General features: G+C 34.4%; 1 protein-coding gene and 1 long non-coding RNA gene across 2 annotated transcripts; one reads left to right on the top strand and one right to left on the bottom strand.

The window, feature by feature from the left end:
- The first annotated feature begins 1,074 nt into the window (after positions 1-1,074).
- On the top strand, positions 1,075-2,671 carry LOC102803971 (uncharacterized). Its single transcript, XR_438396.3, has 3 exons — positions 1,075-1,187; positions 1,296-1,359; positions 2,084-2,671. It is a non-coding gene; the product is annotated as an uncharacterized LOC102803971 (long non-coding RNA).
- Positions 2,672-6,274: 3,603 nt separating this feature from the next.
- On the bottom strand, positions 6,275-13,011 carry LOC100367834 (denticleless protein homolog B-like). Its single transcript, XM_085504593.1, has 10 exons — positions 12,813-13,011; positions 12,075-12,284; positions 10,804-11,052; positions 10,122-10,305; positions 9,822-9,925; positions 9,137-9,354; positions 8,723-8,812; positions 8,043-8,172; positions 6,848-7,779; positions 6,275-6,376 (listed from the first exon to the last, which is right to left on the bottom strand). Exons 1-10 carry the CDS (start codon positions 12,928-12,930, stop codon positions 6,275-6,277), a joined length of 2,337 nt encoding a protein of 778 aa, XP_085360719.1. The 5' UTR covers positions 12,931-13,011.
- Between the last annotated feature and the right edge of the window lie 283 nt (positions 13,012-13,294).

Genomic DNA, 13,294 nt, shown 5'->3' with positions numbered 1-13,294 from the left:
GGATAATTGCGTGTTTATATTTCCGGAGTTCAGCTTTGGCACGAAAAAAAAATCGATTTTCCCTCCATGGCTCCGGTTATTGTATTCGAAAAGGTGAATTGGTAATTACAGATGCAATATGGACGATCTTTATGTGATTTTGTATGCAGTTTGATACTGTATGTTGAGAACCAAATTAGATTATAGTTTACCCAGAACACCGCAGATGCGGTTGCAGGATGTCCAGTTAATAGGGACGCGCCTTTACGATGACGTCGTTGCCGCATTTCTACCGTGACGTAGAATATGTTTATGAATACGACGGGATGGAAAGGTCGCGCACTCCTTTGTACCACATCAAAACCGCCACCGCACTGAATTGTGGTCGTTCCATGAAATTACACAAATGTCGTGGTTATTATTGTGCGTCCCAAGACAGTCATCACACACGCGATTTAGCAAAATGTATTGTGTTATCGAACGAAAATCCATTGAATTGTACACTTCAAAAATCATTTAGTTGATTTAAGTTGTGTGCTACAATCTGTACAAGAACCGTGAACGTGCAATGCATTGATCAATATACATCATCACACAGATAACATCATTTTCTCATGCATCTTTTTTAACACGGCGTGTTGCTATCGTTACTGCCTTCATCACATTATTTCAAAATTACCTTTACATGTAAACAATTTACAATTATTGAATTAAACATCAACACTACGTTTTGTCCACTAGTGTTCTTGTTATCACCCAAGACTGTCACGTTGTACGGAATGTCACATAACCTGCTGGACATTATCACTCCTTTTTACCTCTTAGTTGGATTATTTGAATACATGTGTTATATTTGAACACAAAACTGTGAATGTTCTGATATCTTCTTGTAGTATCACATTTTGAAATATAGTCGTAAGTAGCTAATTGGTTTATAAAACGCATATAAAATTTACCAATTAGGAATATTAAATACTTTTAAAATTGTATTCGAGTAAAATAGCAATTTCCCGTTATCTTTTCACGTCGATTGGTTCAATTAAGATACAATTATAAGGCTTATAAAAGTGTGAACGGTGATCACATGTTACCAGTGTGCTACATTATACGTCGAAACACACACATCGTCATCATCATCCAGAATGTACGGCCTTAAGATTACATTGGTATTGTGTTTGCTCGTTGCTACCATTTTACACACAAATGCGGTACGTGTTGACTGAAGTTTCACTTTAGTCGTATTTCTATTTTCTATGGTCGTGGTTATTTTAATTAATTGTTACTGTATTATACATGTAAACATATTCTCTCTGCAGAAGCCAGCACCTAGAGGGTTGAACAAGATGCGTGAGACTGTGAAACGCCGCCCTTTCCGTCAAGGTAAGCCAATAAGTGTTAACTGATGAGACTTACAGTATCAGGGCAATTGACGCCCCCGACTATAACATAAATACACAGTATTATGTGATAAAAGAGTGACTTGGGAATTTCGAGCACCTTAGGATTCCCGACCTATATTACTATATATTACATTAACTGCTGTAATTGGGTCTAATTTTGATTCACGTACACTCGTGTTGACTTCAAAACGCGCTATATACTATCACATGATATATGAGGCGCAGTCCCTCACTAGGAAGGGCTTGCGGTTTGAGGCACAGATACCTTGGGGAGGGCGTGATAGTTGTGCAGAAATGTTGCGCACCCATATACGTTAGAAGAGTCGGAGATCAAGGTGTTTTGTACGTTATTGTACGTATGGTGATTCGTGGGTAAATTGGATTCAACTACAGTATATGGACATATTTCGAACCCAAACACATACATGTAGCAATGAAACATGCAATGGACTGCCGATCGTACCCGAACACATGGCAATGAAAAATAGATAGACTGCCGAATGAATCCGAACGTATCGCGATGAAACATGCGATTGACTGCACAATGAACTCGAACATATGACAACTATTTAGCATTTCAACCTGTGTTGTAGATTATATGCACTGGCATAACCGAATACCCGAACAAAGCCAAAACATGAATTTCAATAAAAATATAAATGATAATGCTGTACAATAATATGATTTCAATTAATATATTTCAGGAAAGTATCATGGTATAAAATGGTTTGGTATGTCTGATAGCTCCAGTTCGTTATATGAACCCTCTGACAGCTACCAAAATTCTGCCTCTTCATCGTCGTCATGGTAGTGATTACATGCCAATTTATTGCACACAAGTAATACACTCTGCAATTTAAAAAGTTGACGGTATATCAGCTTTCTATTTCTGGTTGTATTTTACCCACTATAGTAGTCTGAGATTTTACTGATCTTTCACCTGGTTTCAAGAAGAAAATAACTGTTTTACGGAATAACTTTTTTTGTACACCTGAGCTCTTTTGCAGTGTAACGATCTCTGTCCGACTGTGTTCAAAACACAAAATGATTTCATTACTTTCTTTTAAAGACATGTATCGATTTAAGTTGGGCCATCTTCGCTATCAATCGCCTAACTACTCTGGGCCAGGGTACTTGTATGTTTACATCGGATTCGCAAAACCGTGTGACCCGGACAATGAACTTAGGAACGAACGGTCACAATCACATAAACATGTTTTCTGTCGTAATTTTGAAAGTTTCAATTCATGTATTACGCTACAGAAAAATAAAGTAACTCAATGCTGGTGTTATATTGTCACGTGTAATATACGTCACATAGTATGTTTCTGATAATTTGTATGTCTATTAATGTTATACAGGTTTGAATGTGGGTTATTTTAATACTTTTATCTCGAGCGGAGATTCATCCGGATTTGATCATTCTGTAATGTTTTGATATTTTCGACTTCTTGAAAACAACCAACCCGATTTCATTGGTATGTAATACTCTATTATTGGTGAATATTTTAGTCATTTTGTTAACTGGTTGTAGCAACATTTGCATTTGGCCATTCTGAAATCGATCTAAAAATCATTATAGTCACGTTATATCAGTATGTTCTATGTATGTGCCAAGATGGACAATAGCTGTCTATGTATAACCAAGATCTGGGTTTGTAGTGGCAGAAATGCTTGATATTGATGTATTTTTAATGATGTATTAAAATGGCTGCCATCTGACAATCCTGAATTATATCATGAAACAAATGAACATATACATGTGTCCAACTAGATGTTAGATTTATCTATAAAGTTTGAACATGATCAGTCAAGGCATGTCAGAGATATGGCCTCAAAACAGCATTTATTAAAACAAAATGGCCACCAGTTGCTTTTTTGAATCTGATGTGAGAACAAATCAGAGAAAGCTTAGAAAAAATCCGATGTCGGAGAGTATTGGAGACATATTAAAAATTATTGAGCCTTCCAAACAAAAGGTTGGCACCTAATTTGAGATGTACAATGTGATTCACAATATTGAAATTCATAATACTTACAGAAAATACATTTCATTTTACATCTGTGATTTTCAGTCTCATTTATTCCAGAGTTAACAATTTCAATTTAAATCAGAGTTTTATAGATAGCAGAAATTGGCTAATAATTAGATAATCAATATGCATGTTCCCTATTACTAAATTAATCACGTCTGTGTCACGTCTTCCAAGCATCTATGAACCAGTTTTCAATGCAATGTGATGATTTTGCACATTGTGCAAATTTGGCAATTACTATGCTAGAATTTCAATCCCAAAGTAATGCATTGTTCCATGGTTTATATACCTAGTCTTATGGATAATTATTATGCAAATTAAACAAGTACTAAGCATAGATTCAACCCCAAACTAAATAAGTCTGTGTATTGTTCCAGGGCACATATGTATCAAGTTTCATTATAATGTAATGATGAATTCTTAAAAAATTGATAAGTTGAAAAGTAAATTATTATGCAAATTAGGTATTTATTATGAATGTATATAAACCTCAAACTAATTAGTTGCATTGTCTTATTGTATTTACGTACAAAGTTTCGTTGGAAAATAATAAGTACTTTGATATTGGTGGAAAACTGATTATGCAAATCAGGTAATTAATATGCACATATTTTAATGTAAAACTAATAAGGTATGCACAATGTCAGACAATAAATACACAAAATTTCAATAAAATCTGTTTAAAACTTGAGATATTGAAATATTATGAATTAGGCAAACTAGGCGAATTAATGTGCAGATTTAAAACTAAACGGGTTTCTATTGCCCTAGAGCATCCATATACCAAGTTTCATTGAAATGTGATTAGTACTTGAGATATCAGTGGAAAAGCCAAAAAAATGACTAAACTTTATGCAAATTAGGTGATTAATACGCTCAGATTAGTATTCAAAACTAAATAGGTATGTGCATCTATGTATCCAGTTTAATTGAATGTTAATGAATAGTACTAGAAATATCAAAATATGCAAATTAGGTAATTAATATTCAGATATTAACCTAAATCTTATCAGGTCTGTGCATAGTCCAAGAGCATCTATGTACAAAGTTCCATTGTACCTTTATATGAATATTAGTACCTGAGATATCAGTGAAAAAGCCGAAAATTGACTAACCATTATGCAACTTATATATATACGAATGTTTACCCAAAACTAATCAGGTCTGTGCGTTGTTCTACGAGCATCTATGTCCCAACTTACAATCCAATGAGTATTTTTTTACCTGTTCATGGAACAGCTAAAAATTAGCTAAATATCATGCAAATTAGGTAATTCATATGCATGGATTTAACCCAAAATCTACTCCAGAGCATCTATGCATTAAGTTTAATTAAAAATCAACATGTGGTTCTTGGGATATCAGTAGAACAGGTGGACGGACAGACATACCAACCGACTCAGATTGTGTTCTTTGCACACGGGAGTATAAAATGAGTCAACAAGAAATGTAGGTGGGCTGAGAAATGGTATTGGATAGAAATTAATATTCATGAACTAACTGAACAAACCAAGTTGTTTATTTCTTTATTATAACAAACAATTGTTGATAGTAACATGTAAAAACATAATTATATGCATGTAATATCAGAGGTATATTACTTGGGGTTTGCAACTACGATGACACGATACCAAGATCCCGTTTCAATCTCGCTCTTGCATAAGCGTTCCAACTCAGAAAAATGCGAATGCGCATGCCCGAGGTAACTAGGATACTGAGATGTCCAGGTGAATCAAAATAGCTGCATGCTCACGGATGACGATAACTATATTTTCTGTACATTTTCGATGCATTACATTTTTTCACTATGAATGTCGTAATACATGTTTTATTGTTTTATTACAAACCGCCTATGTCATGTCAGAAAGTCGTAGCATCAGTCTCGCTATCTACGAGATGAGACTTGAATGGGATCTTGGCATGATGTCACCATACAGTACTATGCGCGTTGCAAACCCCAAGTAATGTACCTCTGGTAATATACACGATACATCAGTAGATTTAAACACCTGACATTACATGGTTGATATGAGCGACACTGATGACACAACCAGTGTCACCCAGAAAACATTTCATCACATGACACGTCTCGCTAAACACATCACATCCTGTTATTTTTACACGTCTTGATACACCCATCATGCCACGTCCTGTCAATACAAAAGTCAGTTTGCTATTTTTATCTTTTCTCAAAGAAAAGATGGACTATGATTGTAATTTGTTTATATTAAAATATACAATATATATAATTGGATTTGTTTTTCTCTGTAAATTCTAACATTGTTATTCTACAAAATTTTACTGATGGGTTGCACACCACCCTTCCTCTTTTCATTATAATGTAGCTCAGAATCAAGTACTGTAAACAAAATCATTAGCTTTTAAAATTTCAAGAGATCACAGACTTGTCCTATTTTTGGAGGTTCTCCAACACTTTTATGTTTTTCTTTCAACACTTAGGCCTTAATGAATGATAACAAACATTGTTGATGAATATATATGGTGTTATGGAGGATGGAAGTATTAAAATATGACAAAATGATCATCAAGACCACAGATACATGTATACACACAAAAATGGTTATTGCTCATTATTCAGTCAATGTTTGATACAAAAAATGTTATTTCCTTGGTTTGTTATGCAATATAAAGTAAACATCAACTTTGTTTTAATGTGAGCAAATGTTTTAGAACGCATCATCAATTCGTACAAAGCCGAGATCAACCATATTTTCTCGAACACGATTTGACCTGCCACAGTGACCTTTGAACTGATTAGTCAAAAATGTCACCAACAATCAGAACACCATGTGGTATTGTTGACAGAATGCATTGTCTGGATTATAACTACGATAGCTGCTATTTCTTGGATTTCTCAACACCATTGGAACAGTGAACTGGATGGAAGTATGTCCGGATACATCGACAATTTGGCGACATCGGTGATTTAGGTGATGACATCTATAATGAAAACAGCAGAATTAAAAACAATTTATTGTTTATGACATAAACTTCATCAAAACTCCAAAACAACTGAAGTGAATGTCCAAACAATAGTGTCTTGCCTTTGAGCCAAATTTAAATAAAATCGGTGAAAGTCTATGAGAAATAGATAGGACATGAAACAAAGACACATGCATAGGTATACCAAGTTTAGTTATTATCCAGGCATATCAGATGGACACACAGAACCCAAGAATTAAGTTCCCATTTTGGACTACATCCAACATCTTAATAAGCAAATTTGTACAGCAGAATCATGTGTGTGAAACACCAAAGATGGGGGAAATGCTTGATTTTGATGCATTTTTAGCACTGCAATTCAACCACGATGAAAAATAAATAAATGCATGCATGTGTGTATATATGAACATTGATGTATAATATAGGTGGATACATAAAGGTGAAACTAAATCGATAAAGTATAATTACCTTTGATACTTTAGGTGATGATTGGTTACATCTTAAGGAAGATGAATCTTTTGATAAACTATTCCTAAAACCACCAGATTCAACCAATAGCCTCTTCCCAGGACTATTTTTATCCAGTATTATATCACTATTACCTTGCAGTCTCTTCTGCTTACAAATTTCAGTCAGCCAATTAAGTCTTGGCTTGGATAATGTATTGTTTTCTTTGTCACAATCAGAACCCAGCTGTGAGATTGGAACGCCTAGTTTTGTGGGAGAATCAAGGACGATATTTGGCAAGTTCATTGTTGGTGAACCACAGACAATTGCACTGAATTTTCCTGAGTGGATATGTCTAGCAGCATCTTTGATTGGAGTTTCTTTATCACACAGACTTTCATGATCCTTATCATGTTCAGTAACTTGGCATGATTTATTGTTCAAATTATCAACACTTGCAAGATGCTGCTCCAGAATTCCCATTCCATTACTAACAACAATTTCATCATCCACAAACGATTTCAATTCTTTCTTAGAAAACTCTGCATCATTTTCAATTTTTCGCTTCACACCTCTTGGTGTTCCATTCATGAGGCAATTACTGATGTTTTCATTTTCTTTAAAGGGAGAATCTCGAGACTTTTTCTTCTGAGAAAATTCATTTGGTTCCTTTTTGTTGACTCTTGGACTACAAAACCATTGTTTAATTGAAGAATTTTTTAGTTTCGGAGAAATGTACTTTCTAAAGTTTTCATTCTGTGGTGGTGTGGCAGGTTGCATTGCATGCTGGGAGATTTTAGGTACATTGCTTACTGGGCTGCATGGAGCACTATTAGCAGACAGTGGAGATTGGAGATGATCATGTGAAGAAAAATAACTTCCAGCAGAAGAACGTGGTGTGGATGGTTGTGATGCGGATGGTTGTGATGCGATTCCCTCTACAATCAGTGGTTCTGAAATAAAACAAACAAATATTTAGTATATTAAACATTGTGTGACATCAAACGTCAGTTAAGTGGAAACCGTGGTATTGCTGTCGATAATTGCCATAATTTTTTGAGAAATCAAACAATCGTAATAATGGCTAAGAAATTTCTGTTCACCAAGTTACACTACAGCATCCAAAAGTGGCATGGCATTTTTGAAAAGTGCAGTCAGTAAAATAAACTGCCCACATAAGCCAATGAAGCTATGTGTAAGGTCATTTTGTACTTACCATTTCCTGTCTGTGATGTGGACACTTGTGGATATTTCTCACACCATCCATTTTTATTTGTATCCCCTTTTATGTTTGTTCTGTCAAGTTTCCATACTTTAACAGTGTTGTCATCAGAACATGTCACAAGCTGTAAACAAGTACAAAGAGAAAAATAAAAATAACTCATGTGTTCATGTAATGCATACGTGCAAAACTGAGAAATGGAGGTAAAATAACATTATTCGCTGTAAATGTTAACCACCCAATGGCCATCTAGGAATGTTAAAGCAACAAATATAATATGTGCATGCACTCAAGATGGCTTATCACAATACATCAAAGCATTTTAAAGATTGTAACTAAAGCACAATATATTACACTTGACTTTACTTTTTATACACCTAGAAAGCACCCTTAGTCTGGTGTTTTTTTATATCAAGAGAAATTTACAATAATTTAAATAAGCTAAAATGTAACAGTGACAAGAATTCATGTAAGCATCTAGTAAAACTAGGATAAACATAATAATAAATGCTTAGCAATCTCTAGTATGTTGTATTCTAGGTGAAGAGTGATTCACAGAAACCCTGTAAGTTATATGTGATTCAGAGAACCCTGGGCCACATGTGTGTAGCAACTGATATGTGATTCAAAGACCCCAGGCAATGTGTGTAGAATGTAATATGTGGAGCAATTACTTTAGAAAAATCTTGGTGGTTCCAAGCAACACAGGTAACTTCACTAGAATGACCTTTGAACCTGAATACTGGTTTCTCAGATTTACCAACCTGAAAATAAAAAAAAATGTTTAGAACACTTTTAGAATTACCAGTAGTAACAATAATGTGAATATTATATCATCTATATCATCAGAGCCAATGTCACTCATTTCTAAGCTTACACCAGAAGGGTTTTTTCAGAGAAAAATATACATTTTAATAACAAAACTACATAACAAAATATTTTTATCTATTGAAATTGGAAGTTATTATTTTTTTTAGTTTTTTGTAACCCTTTTCAATCCTCTTGAGGGCTATTATGCATAATCAAATAAAGACTTAAAGTGAAGACTTATTGGATTGAAACAAGATTATAAATAAAGCATCCCTAACCTGCCAGATATAAGCAGTATCATCACTAGACCCACTAAGTAGGTAATTATCATCAGATGATAGTGCTGCTTTGACATAGAATGTGGAATTGAGATGACCAGTATACCGGGCTACAGGCGAGGTACACAGTCCTGCGCAGTCGTATTGATAAATGATGTCATCAGTGCAGCTTGCGAACACACAAGACCTTGTAGAATTCAACAGAAGATTGGAAAATCCTAGAAAAATCAAACAGAAGTAAAATTACATTTCATCAAGCATTTTTTTGTCAAAATCAATTCCAACAGATCATACTTTGACATCAATAATTCACTTCGGCATTGGGAAGTACAAGACTGCATTTTGATTGGTTAATATCAGGTTTTACTTTAGGCAAAACAGGCAGAAGACACCATGGTGTTGCATTCATCAATGTTTTTTCCCCCACAGACTATTTATTATTTATTCTGATGTATTGTAAAATAACATGTGTATATTTTTTGTGTTTTTATTGTAAAAGTGTTGGGAGAAATCAATGACAACACAATTCATTTTGCAATTTATTTTCCCGAAAAAGATGCAATATTATCCCAAATCTGGAACATGGTGAAATAAAATTGTCATTTTATTTTGCTATATAATTTTTTGAGCGGGTACTTGACTAATGATGTTAAGTTGGATGAGTGCGGTATGCTATTTAACTTGCCTCGTTTACGTGCACTGCTGCCAGCATATGGAAAAACATGTTTAGGCATCGGCTCTTTATTCATTCTTTTGTAATTTTTTCTCAAATCCCACATTTTTATTGACCTATGAGTTAAAATATTGGAAAGCATTGTTAGTGACAATATATGTAGTTCTTAATATAAAGACAGCAACAGCACATAGAGTAAGAATATGGTAGTGAGCAATGAACTATGACGACAAATTGATTTCTATTTGAAGAAATAAGGTTGATAATTTTGCATTTTATGTTTGGATAAAATAGCAAGATATGATTAATTACCCATCCATAGCACCAGCAGAAATCAATGTATTTTCATCCTGGAATACAACAGCAATTACACTCTGTTGAGAATCACTGGCAGGTTTGGTGTTACAAAGTCTGACTTTTTTGCGTTGCTTCGGAGTCGTTGAGGCTACATTGACATGTGCACTGTGGATTATATTGACTGGTGTGTAATGAGTATCTGTAAAGGAGGGTAAGCATGAATAGTACAACCTTATTGAGCCTGCAATCACAAAAAGAAAACAAGTCAAGGCAGAACACAGTCCTATCATGATTGTGACATTAAAAATTTGTGTCAGTCAGCTATCTTGAATCCCTGATGTAGTATGTATGGGTTAAGTTCAAATGTAATTGGTGTAGACACGTCAAAGATATTAGAATATGTCTATTAATCAGTCTTGTTTTTTATCAAATCTTGAAAACAAAATGATGTGCATCAAGATCTCATAATGTTCAAAGTATGTACCAAGTTTCTATCACCAAGAAATCTATCTATGTACATTCAAGATCCAGTTTTGGAATTGCAAAAAAGCTTGGTTTTGATGAATTTTCAGCACTAAAATGGCTGCAATTCAGCAATCATGACTCATCAATAATGCATAGTTCAAGTTCAATGAAGTAGAGATGTGAAAAGCTCCAGTGCAACAAACCTTTGATAGTCATTTTTAGACTCACTCACCTCTTTTATTACACCTAGTGTCCCATATCATAATATTACCATCTCGGGCACATGTCGAAAACACAAACTTGTCATCACTACGGCAACTAATAGATTTTAAACTACAGCTGTGGCCTTCAAAGGTAGCAATCTTGACAACTGGTTCCACATTCCACAGGACGGCAGTTTGGTCACCAGATGCAGTCAGGAGTTGTGGTTCTGAGTTCAACCATGCAATGTCAAAGATAGCATTGCCATGTGCTATCCAATCTATAGGACATAACAATATGTACCTCCATATAAAAACAAGTAATAATAGCGCACTATGAATTGTTAAAACATTTGCCAACCAATGAGTTTCTAATATTTAGTTACTTCTCTGACCACTTTGTTGCAGTTTAGTTTGATAAATTCAAATAACCCATTTCATTTTCCGAAGAAGATTAGTGCACTGTGCTGAGGGTATTTGGAATAGAAAGAGGGAATATTTAATTTTTTTTAAAGATAATGTACAAAGTGAACTAAATCTGATCCACAATATTGAAGAGTAAAATACTAACAGAAATAAATATCTCTATGTATATCTCTATATGTATGCAAATTAAGTTGATTACTACCATGGATTTCAAACATAAATTACGGTAATCAGGTCTGTGGATTATCGGAGTGTTATTTGAGATATCTAGCTAATCCATTGGTCAATTTATGGAATTTTGGGTAGTTAATATGAATTAAATTAATTTTAATTAATCACATATACAGAGTATTCTACTGCTACAAATGATGGAACTAATAGGACATAAAATTTCACCATTATAAAAGCAATTACAATTTATAAATTAGGTAAGTTGTGAAATTAGGTAATCAACATGCATAGATTTCAACAGTAAATGACGAAGTATGAATTATGCACCAAAGCGCTCAAGCCTCAGTGAAAAAAGTCAGGAGGCAATTGTGATACAAGAACAGCTGACAATTGGATACATATTATGCAAATTACATAATTAATGAGTACGGATTAACAACCAAAACCCAATCAGATCATCTATGCATTATCCCAGACATATAAGTTTCACTGAAATCGGGTGAGTGGTTCTTGAGTTATTAGTAGAATAATCAAGATGGAGAGATAAGCAGGCAGGCAAGGTATCTACGTGTTGTGTACAGAATGCAAAAGTTGAGGAATAACAATGAAAAAAAACGTGCCACAGATGTATAACAGCTACATGTATGTCAAGTTGCCTTTGGTCGTACTTTGTTCGTACAGTCATTTCTCTAAAAGCAAAACTTACGTTCTTGAGAACACTGAATTCCAGATACATTGGTGTTCATTATTCTTAGACTACCATCTTCATCTGCTACAGCTAAGATGTGCTCATAACCAGGCATTTTACAAAATCCACATGAAATAGGGGGTACAGCGAATTCATTAATAACACTCTGAATAGAATGGCAATCATCTTGATGGCAGTGAAAATCTTCAATAAATGTACTAAAATCAACTGTTGAAAAAAAATATTTTCATTATTTGTTGTTGAAAGTAAAATTAAATTTGAATAATAATGCTAATACAAAAATTAAATGCCCCCCCCCCCCCATAGGGCATTTAATTGGTTATGCCCCTCTAGATAACTATAATGAACTCAAAATGATCACGCGCCATCGAACAAAATATGTGGGGTTGGGCCTTAAAGAACTTCTCAATATCATAAAAACTAAGTCGCATATCATGATAGTTTACAGAACCAATGGTGGAACAATTGCTGACATGCAAAAAGAATCTCAGCAAATGATCTGCTTATCGAATATAGGTTTAGACCAGTCACTTCAGGGCTGAAAATCGATCAGTGCCATTTATTGTCATTTTTTCCAGATTTGTCAATTCTACTAGTCTCATGAAAGTCTGAAAATGATTTATAGTAAATAGTAAAGATTAATATATTGTGATTTTGTGGTCTCCGGTGACTGTTTCCTCCGCCGATCGCATATATTCAATTACCAGTAATTAGAACGACTGATCATTGCCTCACCTTTTTGTTTACTCCAGCGACCGACCAGGTCCCGATTGAGAAGAGACTTCAAAACACTCATGCTGCTGGAAAATGTAAATCGACGTGAACTGAAGTCAAATCCACCCCCTATCGACATTAAAAACACGGCAAAAATATAGAAGTCCACTCGTTCGATCACCAGTACATGGCATCCAGCAAATATTCATTGAGTGGATTTACCGCGGGAGTAAACTTCCCGCGAAAATGACGTCACGAGTTTTGATTGGTTAATGCAAATTTCTTCCGCTTGAAACAGAAAATGCTTTTATAACTGATAGTACGTGAATACAATTGGGGATTTCTTTTTCATGAAACAATGAGATTACTTTTGTTTGATATTTTAGCAGTTTTATTCATTAATTTACTTCGGATAGCGTATTTTATTGTTTAATGTTTTATTTATTGCGACAATCTTTAACAGAAATAAAAAATGTTTGTTCGAACGACGATTTACAAATTTA

This window comes from Saccoglossus kowalevskii, chromosome 2, assembly GCF_978046115.1.
Source record: "Saccoglossus kowalevskii chromosome 2, keSacKowa6.1, whole genome shotgun sequence".
Classification (NCBI taxonomy): Eukaryota; Metazoa; Hemichordata; class Enteropneusta; family Harrimaniidae; genus Saccoglossus; species Saccoglossus kowalevskii.
The sequence above is the reverse complement of the archived record's forward strand: the minus strand, read 5'-3'. Positions and strand labels throughout refer to the sequence as shown.